Source organism: Phocoena sinus, chromosome 8 (genome assembly GCF_008692025.1).
Source record: "Phocoena sinus isolate mPhoSin1 chromosome 8, mPhoSin1.pri, whole genome shotgun sequence".
NCBI classification, from domain to species: Eukaryota; Metazoa; Chordata; class Mammalia; order Artiodactyla; family Phocoenidae; genus Phocoena; species Phocoena sinus.
In genome coordinates, this window is record NC_045770.1 from 102,968,403 (window position 1) to 102,991,411 (window position 23,009).

Below are 23,009 nucleotides of genomic sequence, written 5' to 3' on the forward strand. Positions count from 1 at the left end.
TGCCCCCAGCGCCCCTCCCCCTCCAGCAGCCTGGAACTGGGACCCCAGGGCAGAGCTTCCAGTCACCTGAAGAGCTTCTGCTAGGGAAGGCAGCGGCAGCCTTCAGAAGGCCCAGCCTTCCAGGAACGGCATCACTGACCCTCGTGGTCCCTGGGTCAGCTGGGCAGGGATTACCGGGAGGGACCTGAGGCTCAGGGACCAAGGGCGTGGCCTCAGGTCACAAGGTCAGAGTCTGAGCCTCCCTGGGGCACTCCACAGCCCTACCCTTTACTCTGGTCCAGCGTCCTCCCAGCGCACCTCACACCTGGCCCCAGGTAGGATAGGATCCTGAGCTCTTTCAGGCATAGGGCCAAGAAACGTGGTCTGGGTGAGGTGGGCTTCAAGGACCATTCCTCCTCCCCCCTCCACCCCGTGCCAGCCACGCCAGAAGTGGGGCCAGGGTGGTGGTCCCCCGGGAGTGTGGCGAGGAGCCCCCGGCGTAGCGGCAGGGCAGCCGAGGGAAGGAGCGCAGAGGTGGGCAGGTGACTGGGTGGGTAGGAGCGGTGGGTAGGGTGGTGGTGGACTGTTTACCTGCTGAGCGGTCGGAGAGGCTGTGGCAACCTCTGGTGGTGACAGGGGAGGTGCTGGGCGCAGAGATGGGGATGGGGCGAGTCAAGGTCAAGGCTGAGGCTGGGGCAGTGCAGGTGCACAGGACGGGGGGCTGGCGGGGGGCAGTTTATTCCACTGCATGCAGACACTGACCCACACACTCAAGGAGCTTAAAAATACATTGAACCACGAGGCGTCCGTTCCCCCATCTCCCCCCCGAGACACAGAAAAACGCTTGGCTGATCCGAGAGCCTCCACCCTGGAACAAGGCAGCAGTGTGGGCCCGGGGGTGGGGTAGGGTGGGGGCAGCGTCCTTTCTCTCCAGAGGAAAAGCGCAGAGGCAGGGCCGAGGGCCCAGGCAGGGAGGCTCCACTCTCACGGCGATTGGCAGTGGGTGCGCCAGTCAGGGTCCTTCCCAGTCCCTCCCCTGAAGGCCTGGCCCGTCCAGCTGTGGGCCCCAGCTCTCGGGAGGTGTGGGAGCAAGTGCCACTGGGCGGGCTGGGCGGGGTGGGCAGGCCGCGCCCTGGGGTCCCGGGCGCCTGGGGCTCAGTCCCGGGCCTCGTCCAAACGCCACTTGAGAGCGTGGTCCTTGTGCGCATCAGGGAGGATCTGGTTGCGCATCCCCCCCAGGAGGCTGGATGTGGCCTCTGTGGCTAGGATGAGGGGCTTCACCACCGTTGGGGGCAGCTGGCGGATCACGCCCCCCACAGCGCCTGTCAGCCCCTTCTGTTCATGGCCCCGAGACGCCACCTCGCAGATGGTCTGAGCTGTGTCCAGGATGCCCTGCGGAGGTTGGAGGTCAGTGCCGGGGTCTCTGGGGGAGGGCCGGGGGGGGAGGATGGGGAAGGAATGGGAGCAGGGCTGGGCCTCGTTACCTCTCGAACTGTGTCGTAGGCCTTGGCCACACCCTCCCGAAGGTCAGCCGGCTGCTGGCCCTTCCGCAGCCTTCGCACAGAGCGCTTGTCCTGCAGGGAGCGCGAGATGGGCGCTGCCGGGGACAGGATGTCGTACACCGTCTCGGCTGTGGCCTGGGGGAGCACGGCGGGCACCAGATGAGGAGAGGGGGACGAAGCACCCACGACCGGGTGGGAGCCCACCCCCCCAAACCCTGCGTTCCCCGCATCCATGCTTTACTGTGCTGCTCCTGGGGTCCTGCCAAGCTCCCACCACCCAGGCCAGGGGGCTGCAAGCCTCCTGAGGGGACTCTCCTAATGTCCTCTGGACCCACCCCTCTCCTGTTGACCACCACACCCGGCACCCTGCCCGCCGGTGGGTGCCACAGATGCAGCCCGAGCTCAGCGCACGGCCTTCCGCCTCCTGCTCCTTGCCAGCTCCAGGGGCGGCCCTGGCGGAAGCCTGGGTTCCCCTGACCCATCCCCACAGATCACTAAGCCATCACTGAGTGTGACCCTCTGCCCGCTGGCTCCTCTGTTCTCTCGCCCCCGGTGTCACTCCCTCCCCCGCAACCTCCTCACCTGGCTGTCCTACACCCCAGCTAATGCCCTGGGGGTGGCCCTCAGATGCCTGCCGATCCCTCCAGCCTCCTCTCTAGAGACCCTGCCCCCCACCCCCCAGTGCATCTGCAAGCTCGCTCCTCACCTCCGAGGACTGGCCACAAACGTCTTCACCTCCTAGGACTGACCACAAACACCTGCCTGTCGGCCCCCTCTACTCCAGAACCCAGGGTACTCAGCTGCAACTGCTCACAGGATAACGCCCTGCCTTCCCGTCTGGGCCCGGCAAAGCGTGAGGCCTGAATGAACCAGGGCCAGTCTCTGGGCCTCAGTTTCTTTGTCGGTAAACAGAGCCAGCCCCCTTCCCTCCCCTTCAGGACACAGCCATGACCAGAGACCCAGTGGGCTCTAAAGCCTGGGGGCACTCACCCTCCCACATGGGAGCCACGGTGGGCCCCAAGCCAGTCACTCGGCCTCTTTTCTCCGTGACTGTTCCTCGAAAGATACCACATTCCCAGGTGGCCTACCCTCAGTAGAGCTTTGGGGATGGAATTGGGCGCCCGGCCCTGCATGGCCTGGACGCTGGGGGCCCACTCACCTGGATAGCCTGCACCAGCCGGTTGCTGAGTTCTAAGGCGGCTGAAGCTGTGGATGAGCCGAAGGAGGCAGCCCCCCGCTGCAGCCCCCGCATGAGGCGCCCATCCTTCCTGTACTGCTCGATGGGCAGCCACAGCAGGTCCCGGAACCCTTGGACTGGGGGGACGGGGTGGTCAGAGATGCCCAAGGCTGCCCCCACCTACCCTGCTGTGGGAACTCTTCCACCTATTCCCAGTAGCGGCTTCTAGGCTGCCCAAGAGTATGGCATTTTCAAGAGCCCCCAAAGTCAGATACTCACAGAGCTGGACAACAGAGTGCATGGGGCCCACGCCCCCCAGCAAGCCAGGCAACTGGTTCTTTCGGATGTCCTGCAGCCACTCGTTGAGAGCATAGCCCAGCACCTTGTCCACACCCAGGAGCCTAGGAAGGGGAGAGAAGAGGAGGGTGGGGTGGGGCAGAGCCACACGCTGAGGGGTCACAGGGCCAGGAGGACCCAAGGCACCCCAACACTCCCCACGGCTCCACCCAGCCCCGTACGGAGGGATTGACTGTGGCCATTTCACAGAGCACAGACTGAGGTCCCAGAGGGGTGATGTCTTGGCCAAGGCCACAGTCAGGAACAGAGAAAGGGCCCTGAGAGAGGCCTGGAGGCTCACCCATGCCGGCAACACAGCCGCTTTAGCTTCAGCTCGGAGCAGTTGAGCTGGGCCAGGCCTATGAGGAGGCCTGCGAAAGTGCCCTGGGGAGGGAGGAGGGGTTGGAGTTTACGTGATGGGACCCAGGGACCCGCCCAGCTCACAGGAGCCACTAGAGGCTGACAGTAGCTGACGGTGCCTGGACACAGCCCTGGCCCCCTGGCCTCCAAAGAGCAGGCCACACCTGGGCAGAATGGGGACCTGACAGCCCCGCTTACCACCTGGTCCATGGTGACGTGCTTGCCGTGGTAATCCAGCCAAATGGGCACCTCGGACGTGAAGCGGAACTCCCTGGGTGGGGAGTGGGGAAAGGGGTCCTGTGGTCACTGGCCTGATCCCCTGCAGCCTGGCCCGGGGCCCCCAGCCCAAGGCCCTACCTGAAGTAGATGGGCTGCTGCTCAGCAGGGGCGGCGCCGTGTCTACCGCCTGCAGCCTCCTGGGAGCTGGTGGTCTCCACACCCTCGGGTTGCCCTTCCTGGGGGCCGCTGGGCTGGACTGGGGTCTCAGGGTGAGCTGGAGGAGAGGCGGGGGACAGACCAGGGATGGGCCCAGGCATGGCTGTGAGGCAGGAGGCCCAGACCCTCCCCTCCCTGCCCAGCTGCTCACCTTCAGTGGAGGTCTCCGCCGGGACCACAGGGTTGATGCTGGCCGCCAGGCTGGTGAAGAAATCCCTGAGGAAGAGCAGAGCATCCTGCCGGGGGGGAGGAGCAGGTCAGATTCAGAGGCCCGGAGGCAGCGGGCTCACGTCAGGCTCTGCCCCCACGCAGCCCACTCACCTGATCACGTCAGGCTCTACCCCACGCAGCCCACTCACCTGATCACGTCAGGCTCTGCCCCCACGCAGCCCACTCACCTGATCACGTCAGGCTCTGCCCCACGCAGCCCACTCACCTGATCCACGTTGAGCCGCAGGGGTAGCAGTGAGACGCGGAGACAGCACTCGGGCCCACCCAGGTTGGTCACGGGGGCCACGTGCAGCGCTTTGATCTTGAGCTGAAGGCAGAGGGTGAGCTCTGGGCACCCACTGGGCCTCAGGCCCCCGGCCCCCACTGCTCCCCCAGTTGGGCCTGCACGTGCTGCTCCCTCAGCTCAGCCCGCCTGGGCCCCGCCCCCCTCCCGGGCTCACAGACAACCGGGGTCTGTATGTGTACATGCATGCGTGTGCACGCGAGCATGCGTGTGCCCTTCTCAGGGTGGACCGTGCGGAAGGCCTGTACCATGTTGGAGTGGGTGCGCCGTGGCATCCGCTCACTCGTGTGTAAATACAGGAATTTGTTGATCTGGGAGGAGGCCAGCCGGTCTCGGACCTCGAGCTCCTGCACGATGAACACCTGGCGGGACAGCGGCTGCTCCTCGGGCTCCTTGCCGGGGGCTACGGGGCCTGGCTCTGCCGGGTACACCTCATGCTGGAAGCTCACCTGCGGGGCGGACGGAGGCCTGAGCGGCAGGCAGGGCTGCACAGCGAAGGGGGCTCACCCCAGGCCCCTCCTCTCCCAGCCCAATCTCAGTCCCACAGCGGCTGCCACCTGGACGCCTCCACACGGCTGTGTCACAGGCACTTCAGATGCCCCACGGCCATGATGAACCCGACTGCCTCCCGAGAATCAACCTGCCCCCAATCTCCCAGCCTTCCCGTCACCCGAGTGGCACCTGTCCCCCTATCACCCTAAGTGCAAACGTTGGTTCGGTCCTCCCGCTGCAATCTCTCTATCACTACGGCTGTCAGTTTTGCTTCCTGAGAACATCTCTCCAGTCCCGCTGCACTTCTGTCACCGCCACAGCTGCACCTGGTCTCGGAGCTGCCGTCACCCATCCCCTGCCCGGCCCCCCTGCTCATCCCCTCCAGCCCCTCTCCACCCACCCAGAGGATCTTTGTAAAGCGTTTGCCCGCCCACCTGGCGCCCTGCAAACTCCTCACTGTGGCCTGGCGAGGCCGTGCTTCCCCCTCCAAAGCCCGCTTTCGGCCCTTGCCCTTGACCTGGAGTACACTGGCCTCTCTCCTGCCCCTGACAGGTCAAAGCCTCCCTCACCGGCGGGTTCTCGCCCCAGCCTTGTCTCCCCCTCAGCCGGCGCTGGCACTGGCTCCCCGGCCCGTCGGGTGTCCGAGGAGCCCCGGCCACCACTCTGAAGCACATCCCCGAGTCGTCTCAGCACAAGCGCCCTTACCAGCTCAGGGAGTGGGTCTGTGTGGGCTCACTCTCAGTAAACGGCACTTGACCTGCACAATTTCTCAGGTCAGCCCGGCCTGCTCTCTCCCTCACGCACATTCAGTCCAGCAGCCCAGCCCGTGGTTCTTTCCACCGTCCCTCTAGTAAAAACCAAAACCATCCGTGGTCTACAGGGCCTTACGCGGCCTAGTCTGGGTTGGATCTCTGGCCTCGCCTCCTACTGCCCTCCTCCCGGCTCAGCTGCAGTCTCGCTGGCCTCCTTGCTGCTCCCGGGACACGCGAGGGATGCTCCCAGCTTGCGGCCTTCACGCTGTGCCCTCTGCCTGAAAACCTCTCCCTGGCTCACTGTGGCTTCACATCTTTGCAAAACGGCATATTTTCACGAGCGCTTTCCGGCCCTCCCCAGCACTCCCTGTGCCCCCTGTTTACGTTCCCTGCGCGTTTATCACATCTGAGCGTCTGTATATATAGTCTTACTGGGCTCCCTCCACTATGATACAAGGGACAGGAAGGCAGGGTTTCTGTCTGCTTTGCTCATCGCTACATCCAGCATCTGGAACAGCATGGCAGCAGCTGACCTAGTACAGGAGCAGGGGCCCGCAGGAGTTCCCGTGGAGTGAGTGCTAGCTGAGCAGCAGGGACACGAGGGCCTGTCCCGGTGCCCCACCCCGGCTGGCCTCACCTTGCTGAGCTGGATCTCCATGAGGACGTGGTGCTGCCTGCCACTGCCCCCCTGCGCACGCCAGGAGTTCTGGGGCCGGTTGGGGCCGGAGCAGCGAGAAGGGGAGCTCCTGGGGCCTGTGAGGCCTGCTCTTGCCCTGGGAAGAGGAACAAGGGACTCGCTGACTCAGGGGAAGCCCCTTTCCTCATTCCCTCCCATCACAGCAGGACTTTCAGCCTGGGGCAAGAGACCCTCTCCTGGGAGGTAGGCGGGGCAAGGGAAGAGGAAGAGTTAATAAGGCCAGAAGGTGAGGATCTGGCTCAAGGTTACCAGCTGCTGAGGGTCAGAACTGGACCCCAGCCCGGCCCTCATCTCCTGGGGGCCCCACTGCCACAGCTGCCACCTGCGCCCTCTCCTTCTCACCTGTGTCCGGGATGGGGGCCAAAGTCTCGGCCCCCATAGAGGTGCCAGACAAGGGAGACCTCACGCAGCACCACACGACTGCTGGGCACTGGGAAGTGGGCAGGTGCCCGCAGCAGGTCCGTGCTGCCCAGCGGCTGTGAGAAGTGCCCGTCCTGCACTATGATGGGGTCTGGATGCAGCTGTGTCACCACAGGCTCCCCATCTTGGGGCTGCAGGGAGGAGGCCAAGTGAACATATAGGCCACAGAAGCTTTCCCCAGTCCAGGCCACCTGTTTATCCCTCATCCTCGCATCTGTCTCCCTTTTTTCACAAAAGGTGATTCTCACAGGCGATTATCCTAGGAGCCTGAGTGCCCCTTGCTCCTGTCGGCCCTGTCAGGTCTTGCGTGTGACAGTGAGTCTGGACGTCATTCCCGCTGGCACTTGGGGGCCGGGAGGCCAGCACCGTTGCAGCCAGGTGGTTCTCCTCGCTCTCCCGCTACCTGCCCTGCTCCTATCCCTCCCTACTCTTATTTATTTATTTATTTATTTTGCGGTACGCGGGCCTCTCACTGTTGTGGCCTCTCCCGTTACGGAGCACGGGCTCCAGACACGCAGGCTCAGCGGCCATGGCTCACGGGCCCAGCCGCTCCGCGGCATGTGGGATCCTCCCGGACCGGGGCATGAACCCGTGTCCCCTGCATCGGCAGGCGGACTCCCAACCACTGCGCCACCAGGGAAGCCCCCTCCCTACTCTTGAACGTCCCAGTCCCTCTGCCCAGGACTCCATGCCTTGTCACTTCCTTTGGAAGTCCGTCAACTCCTTCAAAGCCCAGAGTGAGGGCTGCCTCCCCAGGGACCCAACCCCACTTCCCCACTGATACTGACCACCTCCTGCCTCTCTCACAGTGGGAGCTCTAGAAGGGCCTAGAACTGAGCCACCCTCTTCCAGGCCCCTGCCCAGCCTGCCCACCACACACCAATATGCCCAGGCCAGGAGCGTCAAGGATGCAAAACTCATCGCTGTCCAGAGTGTCTCCATCCCCCTCCTCTTCCTTCTCCTCTTCTTTGGCCTCTGAGTGGGACCCCAAGCTGCCAGTGGGGGCCCCAACCAGGGGCGAGGGGGGCTGGGCCCCACTCCGTTCACCTGGGAATAGGTAGACCGACACTGGAGAGGCCTGAAAGAAGGGGCTCCCTGTGGGGGAGAAAGAGGCCGGCTTAGGGGGATGCCCGATGTGGGTGTCTGATTGTGTCTGCTGGCCCCAAAGCACCCTGAGCCCACCTGAAGCCTGGGCCAGCTCCCGCAGGCTGCGCTCCGTGTCCAGGAGGGCGTCGGTCAGGTCCCGCTGGTTGATGAGGGCTGTCTCCACTGGGGGGCATGAGGGCAGGGAGGCAGGGCTCTCCGAGAGCTGCGCCAGGCAGGGGAGGACTGGTGAATGCGTGTCGGGAGGGAGGGGGGCCCCAGGGCTCCCCGATCACCAGGTCCCTGGCGGCCATGGCGGGCTCTGGTGGCCTGTGCGGCCAGGCCTCACCTGTACCTTCTGGCCGGCGATCTCCGTGGGGCTGGGGGGCCGGGGAGGGGGGTGCAGGTCGCCCTCACTCGTCACGTACTGGAGCAGGCTGACCAGCAGGGCGCAGGAGTCAGCACAGCTATGCACATGCATTGCACTGTTGGAGCAGCGCAGCTCGAAGAGTGGCCGGCTCTGTGGGGTTGGGGGCGGGCGTCAGCCAGGGCTCTAGCCCCACCAGACTCAGACAGGACTGGGCCAGGTCTCCCCTGGGGCGGTCAGCCAACTACCCTTTGAACACATGGGCAAACTGAGCCTAGAGAGTAAAAGGGGCTTCGCCCAGGGCCGCCTGAGGAAGCAAGAGTGCACTCCCGCGTGAAGGCCTCTGAGCGCCGTCTCCAGTGATCCCAGCGGGGCCTGGGATCTCCCTTTTACAGATAAGGACACTGGAGACCCAGAAAGGCTGACTTCTGAGGCCCTGCTTTTTCGTGGCTACAGCTGCCCTCTGCTGGCAGGGTTCATAGGGAGGGATGTCCACCAAAGGTCTGGCCCTTCCCAGGAGGGCCAATAACCACAGGGAAGGGCTGTCAGTGACTGGGACCTGAGCCTGGGCCCAGGGAGCAGAAACAAAGAGACGGTGCGTGGAGAAAAGTGATCCCCCGAAGGCTCCCGTGCCCCAGTCCCTGCTCTGGCTCTGGGGGACCCTGGGCGACAGCCACACTCACCAGTTTGTCCTCAGTGCTCCCCTTCCAGGTTTTGATCACGAGCTCCAGAAGGTCAACGTCCAAGACACAGACATAATCTGAGGCAGAGGCAGGAGAGGCTCCCGTTGCCTCCTCCTACCCAGGCCCCGGCCCCGCTGCGAGAATCTAGGGTTTGTCTGGGTGCAGCCCTTGTGTGCGTGCACGTGTGCACGGGCGCTGAGGACCTGGCCAGCAGCTGGGTGAGGACAGCGGGCTGCTCTGGGTATGGCCGGGGGCCACAGCCCCTCAGACGGGAGGGAGCCCAGTCCAGGCCCTGCCCACCTCGCCGCAGATCCAGGGTCTCCATGTCACACTTGTCGGACAGGTACAAGGCGGAGTCGTCGAGGATGAACCTGGGGGGGAACGGGGCTGAGAAGGGCCGGGAGCCACTGCAGGCGGCAGCTCCCAAGGAGCCGGCAGGGGTGGGGCTTGCTCATAGAGACGGGCAGCAGGGGCACCAACAGGGGGTCCCAAGCCCACAAGAGAAGACTAGTGCTGGGTCTTCTCTGGCCTCGGTGTTCTTGTCTGTACAGTGGGGAGACTGGGCCTGGAGTCTTGTACCACAGGCCCAGACAACAGGCACTCGAGGCAACCGGGCAGCATTTCTCTTTCTCCCAAAACTTCCAGCTTCTCCACCTCACCTGGGCTTCATAGCAGCCCTGGGAGGGAAATGTCCTGTTTTCCCCCTACAGCCTGCATTGTTCTTTTAAAATAAGTCCTTATTTTAATGGCAACCTAACAAAAGCTCCTTTCAAATATTTAAAAAGTATAGCTAATCCCGAATTCTGAGAAAAGCACCTTATACGGTCAGCCCTCCATATCTGCAGGTTCTGCTTCTGAGGATTCAACCAACCGCGGATCAAAATATTTTTTTAAAAATCCAGAAAGTTCCCAAAAGCAAAACTTGCATTTGTCATGCGCTGGCACCTTACATAGCATATACATTGTGTTGGGTATTATTAAGCAACCTAGAGACGATTTGAAGTATATGGGAGGGACTTCGCTGCTGGCGCAGTGGTTAAGAATCCGCCTGCCAATGCAGTGAACACGGGTCCGGGAAGATCCCACATGCTGCGGAGCAACTAAGCCCGTGAGCCACAGCTACTGAGCCCACGTGCCACAACTAATGAAGCCCGTGCGCCTAGAGCCCGTGCTCCGCAACAAGAGAAGCCACTGCAACGAGAAGCGCAGCACAAAGAGTAGCCCCCTGCTCGCCACAACTAGCGAAAGCCCGCGTACAGCAACGAAGACCCAACGCAGCCAAAAATAAATAAATTAAATAAATAAATTAAAAAAAAATACATGGGAGGATGTGCATGGGTTATATGCAAATATTGCACCCTTTTATATGTGACTTGAGTGCCCCTGGATTTTGGTATCCACGAGGGGTCCTGGAACCAATCCCCTGTGGGATACCAAGGGACAACTATACATCTCCATCCTGTCTTTTCTATGAAGCCACACAGAGATTCATACAAACACACCCCCAAAAATCTTTAAAAAAAAAAAAAATATATATATAGTTTTATATCTCTATATAAATATTGTACTATGGCATTTCCCCATATTTTTCAATGTTATTCTTAAATTTGACTTTAATGGTTGAGTGGGCCACGTTTACTGACTGAGGTCGTAATTTGGGGGCATTTAAGTTGTTTACAAGTTTTGACTATTTTGAATTATACTACAGAGGCATTACATTCTACCTTTCTTATCCTTCTATCCTAAGGACAACTACCAGAAGTGAGGTGATCAGGTCAGAGAGCTCAAACACCTTTAAGGCTCTGATTTGAAGGTCTGACTGACTCTGGGAAGGTGAAACCCAATCTTGTTCCCCAGGGAGGGATCACCTAAATGTCCAGAAAGGCTCAGATGGACCTGAGGATATACAGCAGGTACACAGGACCCTGGGGGAGTGGCAGCTGCAGCCAACTTGGGGTGGGATGGACGGGGAGCTCGGGTGGGGGAGCCGCATACCTGAGCAGGAAGGTAGAGGTGTCCATGACGATGTTGCTGGAGAGGGTGAAGGTCTCAGCAGTGACAAGGACACGTACAGGGAGGTAGAGGGGCCTGGAGGGTGGATCACATTTGGGTTGGGGCAGGCTCCTTACACAGGGGCCCCAGCCCCTGGCCCCCAGCCCCCTGAGCCTGGGTACCTGTAGTCCACGGCACAGGAGAACAGGTGTACATGTAGGATGGTAATGACCGTTGGAGGCAGGTAGCCCAGCACTGGGTCATCCAGGACATCTAAGAACTCCAACAGCTTTGGGGGCCAGAGTGAAAGGGACAGGGGAGGAGGGGGCCTCTTTCTTCCTCAACACCCCCAACCGCAGCACAGCTCTCCAGTTGCTGCCCATCAGCTGTCTGTCACACCCTTGCCCAGGGGCTCCACCCAGAAGTCGGCTCCAGTCCAAGGTCAGCTCTGGCCCAGCCCACGCCCCCCACGCGACCCTCCCTCACCTGGGAGTGCCAGCTCTGTTCTGGCAGGGCCATGTGGTGGCGCAGGGTGGCTCTGTGCAGCCGCAGTGTCACCAGGAACTCCTGGGGGCAGGGCACAGTCAGCATGGCGGCAGCCCAGCCTTCCAGGCACCAGGGAGGCAGTGGCCCTGGCCAAACAGGTGGGCCAGAAGCAGGCGTGGCTGTACCTTGACGTTCCTGTGAGGGTCCAGTTGGATGCGCACCGCGGTGGACAGCATGTGGGGGCCCCGGCCCTGGCCTTTGCGGCCCATGCCTCCTTGCTCAGTCATCCCTTCCTCCGACGGGTAGATGGTTCGGGCCAGCTGGGCCGGAGGAGCAAAGGTGGGCAGCTCCAGGCGACTGGGCAGCAGGTAGTCATCCACAGCCGCTGAGGAGGCATCTGGTGAGCCCCCTGCCAAGCTGGCTGATCACCCACTCCATCCCTCCTGAAGGAGCTCCCCTCCCCATGTACCCTAGAGACCCCACGGTGACTGGCCGCCAGCCCTCACACCTCGGTGGTACAGTGTCGCCTTTTCAGCTTCCAGGCAGAAGTAGCCGAGTCCCGGCTGGCCTCGGTACTGGCAGACGCTGAAGATGGTGCCTTGTTCCACGTCCAGCACCAGCTCCCCGTGCGTGGCCTCCAGCCGCTTCCCGCACTCGTCCTGCAGGCAGCACGTGGCTCAGCCCCACCAGCTACGCTCAGCGGCCTCCACACCCTCAGGGGTGAGGGCGCCTCTTGGAGCCCGGGCCTGACTAGCGTCGGCTTCAGCCCCTACCCAGAGCGCTGGAGGTCCGGAGCAGCACGTTCTCTTTTGCCAGAGGGGAAGGGTCATCCCTGCCCTGTCTACCTCCGAGCATCAGATGGTGTTCATTCGGACCCCTGGCATAGTACCGTACATAGAGCAGGTGCTAGTTAGTGGCTGACGGGGTGTGATGGGATGGGTGGGGGGGCATGGGTGGGTCAGTGGGTGGCGGGTGGGTGCTACTGGCTGGACAGGCCGCACTCGGCCCCCGGTGGGGCCTCTGTCTCCCACATTCCCCACTTGGAGCTGCTCACACAGGCCTTGTTCTCCTGCCAGTGGGGGCTCTGGAGTCAGGGGCTCACCTCCCCTGGGCTGTGCTCACCTTGGTCTCACAGTGGGCCGTGATCCGACCCTTTAGCACCGTCACCAGTGTAGAGAAGGTACTCTGGGAGTGAGGGCTCTGGGACTCAGGGGCAAGGCGCTGGGGGGTGCCTGATGCCCCCGCTGAGAAGTGGGTGTCCTCGTCGTCCGAGTCCGAGTCTGGGGGGAGATCAAGGAGCCGAGTGGGAAGGAGACCTGGGAGGGCGGCCCCGGCCCCAGGGCCCCACCAGGGTGCCCCTCCTACCCAGCTTGAAGGCAGACTTGCACATCTTGAAGCTGTCGTGCCAGAAGCCCGAGGCATCTGGGAAGCCAGAGGGGCGAGTGGCAGGGGCGGGGGTGGGAAGCAGGTCCGCGGGCTCCCACATGAGCAGGTCGTTGTTGATCCTGAGAGGGCAGTTGGACCACGGCGGTGAGGGAGGCCCGGCCCAGCCCCTTGCCACCCCCTGCCCTGCCCACGTCGCCACCTGTTGTAGAGGCTCTCGTAGACCTCCTTGCTGGGCAGGAAGACGTGGGCGCCGGGCAGGACCACTTCCAGGCTGCAGCGGGACAGCGCCAGGGCCCGGCTCTGAAAGGTCCTCATTTCCTCAGGGTCTCCAGGAATCACCATCTAGGTGTGGGAGCAGGGAAGGGGATGCGAGAGATGTCAGGGCCTGCTGCCGGCCTTAGAATCTGACCCAGGTCTGCTTCCTGAACTCCTATCATTCATTCATTCATCCACATGAGCCCTTCTCTGCTGGGATGTATGACAGCCATCTTGTCTGAGGCGCTGACTGCATGCAAACCCTGCTCCAAGGGCCTCGTTTATGTTAACCCCTTTATCCTCACGACAGGCCCATGAGACAGGTCATTATACTCACTTTCCAGATGAGGAGACTCATCTGTAGGTAACTCTCCAAGAGGTTAGACAACTTCCCCAGATGACACAGCCACTGAGTGGCAGAGGCTGGATTCGAACCCAGGTCGTTTGGCCCAGAGGCCAGGCCCCTAACTACCTCTCACTCAACCCTCATCACCTTCAGAGAAGAGGATCCTGAGGCCCAAATGTACCCTGCTGGGAAATGGCTGATGGGACGGGCCATGATCTTCCACATCGAGGGCCCGTGTCCCCTAGGCGCTGCCCTCACTCTTGGGCCCCCTGAGACTCCCCACTGACCAGAGACAGTGGAAGAAATGAAATTCTCACTGTTGCTGGTTCACATTTTCTGGTGCCCCATGTGGTCTTGTCCCCCTGACCCAGAGCCACCAAGTGGCTCCCGTGAGACCCAAAAGGCCTTGGACCTCACCTCTTCCGTCTCGTACATGGTCCTTTTGGAGGAGAAGGGTGAGGGCTCAGGCTCCCGAAGCTCGCACAGATTCTCGGCCGACAACTCCAGCTCCTCTCCTTTCTCCGGGGTCACTTCCCACTGTGCGCCGAGCTGGGGGTTCAGGGTCACCACTACCCTGCCAGGGCACAGGCCTGTCACTGGCCTGCAGGGCCCCCCAGCCCCTGGTCCCAAGTGGCCTCCCACTGCCCTCAGTAGCAAAGCCCTCCCCTCCTGTCTGCTCCTCCCAGAGCCCCAACTTACTGGGGCAGGAAGTACTTGTGCCCAGGGCTCTTGGGATCCAGGGCTTTGGAGACCCGCAGGCAGGGGACAGGTGGCTTCTCTCCGTCTTCGTAGGTGACTGGATGGGATGGGGAGGGACGGGGGGTTGTCACTGCCACCTTTCCCCATTTCTTCTTCAAGACCAGGTGGGTCAGTGGGAGCACCCCCATGACAGCTGTGTTTTATTGTGTACAGACCCGTGCCCTCCCTCGCGCCCACAGTCTGCAGCGGCCCAGGGATAAGCGGCCCACTCTGCCCGCTGCCCAGAGGAGCCCTGGGATACCCAATGCTGGTGCCTCACGAAGCAGATGAGGTCTGGACCAGGGTCTGCCCCCATCGTGACCCAGCCCCTTCCATGGCCCCAAGCCCACCTCTCCTAGAGGCCTGAGCCCCCTGCCCAAGGGGTTGTCTCCTGGGGGGGCTCTTACCATGGAGGTCGGAGCAGGAGAGTTCCAGGCGGGTGGGGGCTGGGGGGCCAGGCCCACTGCTCAGCTCTGACCGGAACTGGGGCTCAGTCAGCTCCAGGCGCAGCTGCTCGGCCCGCACGGCCCCGCCCACCCAGGGGTCCCGCTCAGGCCGCAGGTCAGCAATGGGGAAGCGCAGCTGCAGTGTGGCCCGGGGTGCCGAGAGCCGCACCACTGCATGCTGCTCAGCTGCTGGCGGGGGCTCTGTCTGGGGGAGGGGAGGGGGGGAGTCAGAGCTGCTGCTAGCCCCCCCGCCCCCACCCAACTGTGGCCGAGAGCCAGAGGGCCCACGGCCTGCTCTCCACCCTGGCTGCGCCTCTTACCAGCAGGCCAGCCGGCTGCTCGGGAGGCGGTGTGGTGGCCTGGTACAGCAGGGCAGCGAGCCGGTCCAGGGCCCCCAGCTCCACATCTGCCTGGAAGTCGGCCAGGTCCAGGGCCAGTTCTGAGTGACAATGGCAGGCAGTTGGGCGCCGGGGCCGGCTCTGAGGGTGAGGGTGCTCAGGTCAGCGAGGGCTGTGGGGTGGGTGAGGGCAGGATGGGCAGGGTTCCCCTTGAGCAAAAACAGAAAGGACACGGAGCCCTCCCAAGCTGTGAGGAGAAGAGCTTGGGTGAGGAACCCAGGAGACCTTCACCGCCTGCTCGGGGCAGACAACCATGCTCGTTTAACGAAAACCACCCAATACTTACCACCTCCAGCCCTGGAGGCTGGCAGGGGTTTGCCAAGATGAGCCAGGAGAGGGGCTAAGAGAATGGCATGTATATGGCCCGGAAGTACTCAAGGGCTCCGGGATGGGGAGGTGTGCTCTGGTTTGAGCACAGGTAAGGCGGGTGGAGGGTGGGAGCAGGGAGGCACCAGGGGAGGCTGGTGGGGGGCAATACACCATGGGGCCCCTGGGCCTGGAGCAGGGTGGGTTACCTTGGGCAGCCGGCGCAGGGTCTGCGTGTGGCGCAGGTGAGCGCAAGGCTGAACCGAGGCCTGGGACCGCAGGCCGCTGGGGAAGCTCAGGACCTGGGACAGGACATGGAAGACGACAGGGTCAGGCCGAGCCCCCAGGCCCACCCTCACCTCTAGGCCCTGCCGTGCACACACTGGCTCTCAGCCCTCACCTCTGTGTACTCAGGCTCCGGAGTACCCCTGGGCCACAGACACTCCAGCACCTCGAGCTGCCCGAAGTGCACTTCCGTGCTGGTAATCCGCCGGCCCCTGCTTGTCCTCAGCTCCCAGGAAAGCTGCACAGCGGCACCCGTTAGCCTACGGGAAGAAGCTGGGCATCAGAAGGTAGGCTTCAGGGGCTCAGGGAGTCCCCTCTAGTTCAGGCCCGCCTCGGGCTTGTACCGGACATGGCTACAGGGACAGGCCCTCTGGAAGCGCGGTCGGAGATGGTAGAAGTCATGGGAGCCGAAGGACCCATCCTTGGTGGCATCGAACTCCGCAAAAAAGTGGGTGGTGAGGTCAGGTGGTCCGGAAGACGGGGCAGATGTCTGAAGCAAGGTCAGGGTCACACCCCCCAAGGTCATCTTCAGCAGCGAGTCAGGGCGCAGGGTGTTCGAGGGGGGTGCAGGGGCTGTCTTGCCTGAGAGGACAAAGGCTTCACCAGAGGCTCCCCAGAGCTCATAGGCATCCCAGGTAAAGTGACAGTCAGACAGTGGTCTAGGGGCCAGGAGAAGCCCTGGCCTAGTTGGATCGTGACTCTGGCCAGGGGCTTGGCCAGGCAGGGGTGACGTGAAGCCTTATTATGCCAGACACTGAGTCCAAGCTCAATTCAACCCGCTCAAGGAAGCTGGAAGAACTGGAGGTGACGAAGCACTTACTCAGTACCTGACACACGCGATCTCTCAATAAACATCAGCTCAAACGTGCGGCCTGGCAGGGTCAGATCTCACCCCTTTTTTATGGAAGGGGAAACTGAGTTTAAGTGCTCGGCCCAAGGTCTCTAACTCCGAAACCCAGGTTCTGTCCATCGCACCGCCACCTCCCCTGAGCGTTCCCACGGAACCAAGTCACCAACGGTGGACCTCCAGGCAGCGCTGGAGGCCTCCCACATGCACGTAGCAAAGATGACACCGGCACCAAGCCTTCTTCCAGCTCTTCCTGCCCCTGGAGGACTCACCGGTTGGGGGGCCCTGAGCAGAGAGCTGGCGGGAGGCCATGTTGCTGTGCACAGAGGTGCCCAGGTCTACATCGGAGAGGGAGAGCTCAGACAGGGCTGAGGCCACACTGCTTGTGAGGCCCGCCATGGAGAAGAAGAGGTCTGTGGGCCAGAGAAAGGGGGTCAGAGGCACCCGGGCTCAGCCCCCTGACTCCTGAGGCCACAGCAGACACCCTGCCAGTTGCTGGCTCTGGCTCCATACCCACCAGTGCTCTCCAAGTTGACAAGGGGGTTCGAAAGGGGGTCTGAGCCGAGGGGCTCAGCTACGGTCCCCGCCTGCAGCTGCTGGTTCAGATCCTGTTCAATCAGCCACAGATCGTCAGCACCTAGTGGGCGGCTCTTGTTCAGCTTGTCGACCAGGCCCTCGGGGTCTACGGGGGAGGACAACTCCTTGTGTCAGTCCAGTCTTGCCGGTGCCTTCCCAGCCATCCCACTCCCTGGACCGCCCAGAGGCCTCACCTGCAAGGCTCAGTGCGCCAAGCAGTTCCTGAAGCTGCTGGAGCTGCCGTGGGGTCAGGAGCAGGTGCAGGGAGCCCAGCTGCCCACACACCTCCAGCTGGGGGTGGAGGAAGCAACCATGGAGCCTACACCAGCCACTGCCGCCACCCACGTGCCCTCACCCTGAGGAGGTAGGACGCCGGTCGTCAGGCTAAGCTCTGCCACCAACTAGCTGTGTGACCCTGGCTCCAACTTGACCACTCTGAGCCTCAGTTTCTCCACTTGCCTAGAAGGCAGTGATTTCCCCACCTGACGACCCCGCTGCGTCCCAGGGAAGATCAGCATTGCTAAGGAGGATTCTGAGATGGGGCATAATCCCTCCTCCCCAGGGGCCTGGAGACCCACCTTGGGGCCTGGGAAGGCCTCATTTTGCTTCAATTTCACTGTCAGCTCCAGGCACCCTGAGCAGCTGCCAATCTGCAAGGGAGGCTCTGGGGGTCCTTCCTGGGAGACAAGAAGACATGGGAGGGGAGGGATTGAAAAGATGCAGCCAAAGATGGTCAGAAGGGATGGAGAGGGGAAGATGGGTCAAGGGCCAGAGAGGACAGGGATTAGACGGAGAAAGAGATGGTCCGGACCGGAGTCGGCCCACCTGTGGGCGGAGCTCCTCGAAGTGCAGGCGGACCCCCGCCAGCTGCAGCAGTTTGTGGAGGAAGGCAGGGGGCTGGTGCACATCCACGGGCGGTGCCTGGCTTGGGTCTCGCACGGCCTCGTCGCAGTACTCTAGTCTGGGGAGTGTAGGATCAGCTCCTGCCCAGGCCGCCCTCTCCCCACACAGCATTCTGTTCTAGGAGTCTGGGGTTAGCGAAGTCTGGCCTGCGGAGCCGTCCCATCATAGCCAGGCCATCCTGGACCTCCGCGGCCATTGCTCCCCAGACCCTCAGCGTGTCACCTGACCCCGGGGGCCCCGCTACCCTAGGCCTCTACCACTTGGCCCCGGGACACCACTCCAGGCTCACAACACAGTTCGCCGCCCGCTGCCCTGGCCACAGCCCATGCCCACCCAGACTTGCCCTGACACTTCCCAGGAGCCCAGGCTGGGGGTGCAGGTGGGGCCAGGGCCACTCAGCAGCCCCTCACTCCCCCTCTCCCTCACGCCAGCGCCCCCACTCAGCCTGCCCCTACCTTTGCACGTGGGCTTCCACTGCCACGCCACGCTCCCCAGCACCGGGCGGGTGCTCTACCCTCACGACAGTATCCAGGAAGGTCACCTTGATCCTTCGCAGTACTGAGAGGTGGGGAGGGGTCTCAGGTCAGGCAGAGCCGCAAGGGCCAGACAGAGTTTCCCTGTCAGGCAGCAGGGTGCTGTCTGAGGCCTTTGCCCTGCGGGCCACGGAGGGGCGACAGTGGCCGGGCGGGGCCTGCTCACCAGTCTCAATGGTCTGGGCAAACATCTCCAGTCCTTCCAGGGGCTGTGGTGGCTCAGAGGGCTCGGGCAGCCCATCCCGCAGGCATTCCTGGGCCAGCTGCATGCTCGTGGTCATGCACGAGGCCCAGCTCTGTGAGTCGGCAGCCCCCGGCCCTGCAGGTAGGAAGAGGGTCTCAGGGCCGGCAGGCCCAGTCAGCTCCTGGGTGCCCAGGCCCACTCGCACCGCCTTCTCCCGCACCCCCACCCCCACCCCCGCCCCAGCTTTGCTCTGTCCTCACCCGGGCCCTGGCGGGGCTGTAAGGTGAGCTGGAGGCCTGACACGTGCACGGTGCAGTGGTCGGTGAGCAGCGCGGCCCAGGGCACGGCCACCTCGATAGAGCCCACGAAGCCTTCCACCAGCTCCAGTGGCGACTCCATGGACTCCAGCACCTCATTCACAGACTGGGAGCAGGCAGGAGACAAAGCCAGCTCAGGGAAGCCCCAAACCCAGCCGTCTCCCTGGCTGCTGCACTCCTTGCCTGGCTGTTCCACCTCGGAGAGCACCCTCACTCCCCCTGTCCGTCCACATGCTACCTACAAGATCCTACCTTTGCTCAACTGATCCCTGCTCCTGGCTCCACTGATCCCTACTCTTGGCCCGCCCTATTATCGCACAGTCCAAAGTGCCCAGTCTTTCAAACCAGAGGAGGGCAGAGCTGAAGGACAAAGAGGAGGGAGCCAGGCAGAGGGGATGGAAGGCAGGGTTTCAGGCATGGGCACAGCACATGCAAAGGCCTGGCAGAGAGAGCAGCAGCCCACATTTACCTGGGCGAGTGTGGATTAAGGGGAGTGTCCAGGAGAGGCAGGCAGGGGGCTGACCTGAGCTGGAGGGGGCCCCCCAACTCCAAACACTTGGGGTAGCTGTACTCTCTCTGAGGCACAAGGCTAGAGCCCCTGGTGACAAATAGAGGAGCAGCCCCCCCACCAGTCTGGAAGCTCCCTGAGGGCAGGAGCCCACCTGCCTTCTCTGTGTGACTCCAGGTGCTCTGTGTGGTGCCACCCAGAGAGGGCCTCAGTAAGCACCTGTTGGATCCATGAATGAAATACACGGCAGAGCTAGAAGGCCCACAGACATCACGTGCAAATTCCTCACCTACAGATCCACAGATGGGGAAACTTGAGGCCTAAAGAGAAGGGACTAGCCTAGTCACCCAGTGTACTATGGGAACTGAGACTGAGACCCAGGCACTTGGCTTCTTTGGGGGTCTGCAAGGGAGGGGCTGCAGGCGTGGCAGCCTGGAGAAGGGCGGGCATATTGGGAAAGCACTTGCATTCCACCAGGGCCCAACTCCTCCCTGGAGGCCGGGCAGGAAAGCAGCCTAGCTAGGAGCCAATTCAAATCCCCAACCAGAGGGCAGGGCGGGTGGAAGTATAGAAAGGCAGCCTAGAGGTCTGGGCTAGCCTAAGAGGCTGAAGTCAGAGGTCAGAAAAGGTCTCCCGCACTCGGATTCACAGGCAAGAGGTGCCACCAAGTCTGGGCTCAGGGGTCTCCGCCTACCCCACGTTTGCTCAGGAAGACCTGGTCTACCCTAAAGCCCAGTTTCTCCTGCCCAGACTGTATTGAGGCCAGGCACCCTGTCTGCTCCCCCAGGAAACTGCGAAGCCCCTGTCCCCATGCCCACCCCTGTTGCTCTGGACTGGAGGGTTGACCCAGTGCCAGCCCTGGTCTGGCGCCTCTAACTGGTGGCTCCTTTGCAACTTCCCAGGTCAGCTGAACCGTGAGACACAGCTCCTCACTGCCCACAGCCGCAGGCCTCTGACCCAGAGCTTATTCCTCTCTGCTTCCCCAGCATCTCTCTCCTCTCTGCCTAAGGCCAGATCTCTCCACCTTTCCTCAAGGGCTTTCCTCCAGGTGGGGATGCTGATGCCCAAGCTCCTCCCCAAACACCCATTCAGTCCATCCCACTCTCCTAAAAGCAGGAAGTAGGCAGCGGTGGCAGTCACACAACGTGTTGATCAACAGGGGTGCTGACGCGGTTGTGGACATCCATATCCGGAGACGAACGCCACCCACCGAGCCAGGGTCGTGGGGTCAGGAGGTCAGGGCACCTTTCCCACAGGTGCCCAGAGCAGGGCCCTGGACCCCTGCCAGACTTCCCTAATCAGCTGTGTGCCCCAACTCTGTCACTTCCCTGGCCTGGTCCCACCAGAGCCCCCTAGTTTCCGAGGTTCCTCCTCACCCTCTCCTTAGCCCCTTGGCACCACGCTCAACTCAGGCCCCCAATTTGATACACTAATTCTGGCGTTCTCCAGACAAGTGACATCCTGCTCCCCAGCTTCAGTTTCTCCTCCTGTGAAGTAGAGGCAGGGGCCCCTTCTGTCCAGCTTCTGACTCTGGAGGCGATCAGCTGACCCCTGGAAAGGGCCGGACGCCCAAGGCCTCTCCACTCCGGTGCCTGGTCCCCTAGTCCGACCCTTTCGCAGGGAGACTCAGGATGCTGCACCCCCCAGTCCGACCCTTCCAGGGCTCGGGCCTGGATCCTCACCCAGATCTCCAGGTGTATATCCCGCAGGACAACGCTGCCCTTGTACAGATCGAGGCTGAGCTGGTCCAGGCTGAGGTGCTCCTGGAAGAAGTGACCCAAGTAGTGGTGCAGCAAGTAGCGGCAGACCCGCTCTTTCACACAGTTCGACCACGGCCATAGCCATCGTGACATCTCGGAGACCGCCGGGCCCGGGCCGCCTCCACTCGCCGGCCGCCGGCGTTCCCCGTCCGGTTGCGCTGTTCACTAGAGCCCCCGGCTCACCCCGCCGCTTCTCTTAGCGCCAGGCCGCACCCCCGGACGCCTGACCACGCCCCCACGCTCACTGCCATTGGTCACTGCAAAGGGCAAGGCCTACTGATTGGCCGCGGGGGCGGAGCCTTCAGGCGCGAAAAAGGGACTGGGCTCTCGGTAAGATATAGGGCTCCCAATATTAATTTACGCTTGCGTATAAATTCTGTGTGGGAGGACCTTTAACCTCTCTCCTACGGGCTCCGGGAAGGCTGTTGCTTGAGGTGCCAGCCCCTCAAAAGAATGCGCATGTGCTGACTCGTCCGACTAGTACTTGAGGTAGTTGGCGAGGATTTAAAGGGACAGTGTCCCATTAAACTTCGTAAAAAGCTTTTCAGAGGCATACTTAGTGTGAGCCCAGTACGCATCTCTAGAAACGATTAAGTGAAAACATTTGCATTTTACAAAACGCTTAACCTTCCGCTATCTCATTCAACCCCCACAGCAACCTCTAAGGTGGAGATTATTGTCACCATTTTACAGATAAGGAAACAGATTTATAAAGGTTGCTGTGAGTCCACCGTGAAGGAGGTCTCACCTGGAATGCTTGACCGGAGATTAACTGATCTTCCCTTCTCTCTGTACTTGGTCAGGGCTCCAGCCCCTCCCTGGAATAATAATAATAATGGTTTTTAATATCTCTAATCCTAGAATTCAATAAAGAATGGATTCTAACCCCCTTGAGCAGAGGTTTATTGTTTTGCACAGCCCTTGAGCTAAGAATGTTTTTTTTAAAAAAATATTTATTTATTTTGGCTGCCCCGGGTCTTGGTAGTGGCACATGGGATCTTCACTGCGGCATGAGGACTTCTTAGTTGCAGCACGTGGACTCTTTAGTTGCGGCATGCGAACTCTTAGTAGTGGCATGCATGCAGGATCTAGTTCCCCAACCAGGGATCGAACCCGGGCCCCCTGCATTGGGAGTGTGGAGTCTTATCCACTGGACCACCAGGGAAGAATGGTTTTTACATATTCGAATAGTTGGGGAAAAACTCAAAAGAAGAATATGATTTCATGACGTGAAAATCATATGAAATTCACAGTGTGTCCACAAATAAAGTTTTAGTAGAAGACAGCCATGCTCATTTGATTAAGTACTCTCTAGGGCTGCTTTCTTGCTATAGCAGAGTTAAGTACTTGAGACAGAGGCCTGCAAAGCCTAAAATATTTATTTTCTGCCCCTTTACAGGAAAGGTTTGCCCACCCCTGCTCTACAGGGTTAGTCACACAAGCTTCCTTACATCATGATGACTTAGGAGATACCCACAGATAATTATAATTCCATTTTAGCCTTACTAGGGAGATGGACTCTCTTGCAATCTAAAGCCAAAAGTTGGCCGGAAGCAAGGGCAACCACCCTGGCCTGAGGGGTCAGGGATCTGGATTCCAGTCCCAGCTCTGTGTGGCCTCGCTCCTTTTGGTGAGACTGTTTTATTCCCCTTAGCCCGGGGTTGGGTTAGTAGGCCGGAAGGCTCATTACCTGGAAGGGATTGAAGAACAGCCTCTGAGAGAATTGTGGGGAACACTAGGAAGGCCCCACTCTAGGAAACTGGCTAATAAGATGGCTGCTCAGAAAATGCTTGTGGAATCAATCAAGAGGTCTGCCTGACCCCCATGACAGGCCAGGGGCAGAGCTGTGTTCATCGAGTGTTCATTAAATTAATAATAAAAATAATAGACACCATGAATCGAGCCATGTGATGTCCTGGACCCTGGGCTTGTCACTTTACATGCGT

At 61.3% G+C, this 23,009-nt stretch overlaps 1 protein-coding gene across 3 annotated transcripts; it reads right to left on the minus strand.

The window, feature by feature from the left end:
• Nucleotides 1-749: 749 nt before the first annotated feature.
• Nucleotides 750-21,260, minus strand: ATG2A (autophagy related 2A). Of its 3 annotated transcripts, none has more exons than XM_032640891.1 (41): nucleotides 20,986-21,260; nucleotides 18,739-18,901; nucleotides 18,461-18,613; nucleotides 18,217-18,319; nucleotides 17,684-17,819; nucleotides 17,437-17,535; nucleotides 17,053-17,149; nucleotides 16,800-16,964; nucleotides 16,555-16,695; nucleotides 15,780-16,017; nucleotides 15,551-15,695; nucleotides 15,360-15,452; nucleotides 14,767-14,925; nucleotides 14,408-14,651; nucleotides 13,962-14,058; nucleotides 13,680-13,836; nucleotides 12,861-13,003; nucleotides 12,641-12,780; nucleotides 12,398-12,555; nucleotides 11,784-11,934; nucleotides 11,461-11,660; nucleotides 11,276-11,356; nucleotides 10,972-11,078; nucleotides 10,793-10,885; nucleotides 9,098-9,168; nucleotides 8,798-8,874; nucleotides 8,097-8,267; nucleotides 7,847-7,973; nucleotides 7,545-7,759; nucleotides 6,587-6,795; nucleotides 6,185-6,320; nucleotides 4,552-4,752; nucleotides 4,226-4,327; nucleotides 3,941-4,025; nucleotides 3,712-3,847; nucleotides 3,553-3,625; nucleotides 3,296-3,378; nucleotides 2,938-3,059; nucleotides 2,641-2,795; nucleotides 1,464-1,616; nucleotides 750-1,371 (listed from the first exon to the last, which is right to left on the minus strand). In XM_032640891.1, the coding sequence occupies exons 1-41, from the start codon at nucleotides 21,154-21,156 to the stop codon at nucleotides 1,135-1,137; spliced, it is 5,787 nt and encodes a 1,928-aa protein (XP_032496782.1). In that variant the 5' UTR covers nucleotides 21,157-21,260; the 3' UTR covers nucleotides 750-1,134. The 3 variants fall into 3 exon arrangements, with proteins under 3 accessions (XP_032496782.1, XP_032496783.1, XP_032496785.1); XM_032640892.1 differs by having other exon boundaries at nucleotides 1,135-1,371; nucleotides 8,103-8,267; nucleotides 20,986-21,156; XM_032640894.1 differs by lacking the exons at nucleotides 750-1,371; nucleotides 1,464-1,616; nucleotides 2,641-2,795; ... (2 more) ...; nucleotides 3,553-3,625; nucleotides 3,712-3,847 and having other exon boundaries at nucleotides 3,979-4,110; nucleotides 20,986-21,156.
• Nucleotides 21,261-23,009: the final 1,749 nt, after the last annotated feature.

Excerpts from the sequence above, each read along its gene's own strand:
- ATG2A (XM_032640891.1), bottom strand. The coding sequence starts at position 21,156 with ATGTCACGATGGCTATGGCCGTGGTCGAACTGTGTGAAAGAGCGGGTC. Across the intron at positions 14,652-14,766 it reads AGCAGCCGGCTGGCCTGCTG|ACAGAGCCCCCGCCAGCAGC; the intron begins GTAAGAGGCGCA and ends CCCCTCCCCCAG. Across the intron at positions 11,935-12,397 it reads CGGCCCACTGTGAGACCAAG|GACGAGTGCGGGAAGCGGCT; the intron begins GTGAGCACAGCC and ends TGCTGCCTGCAG.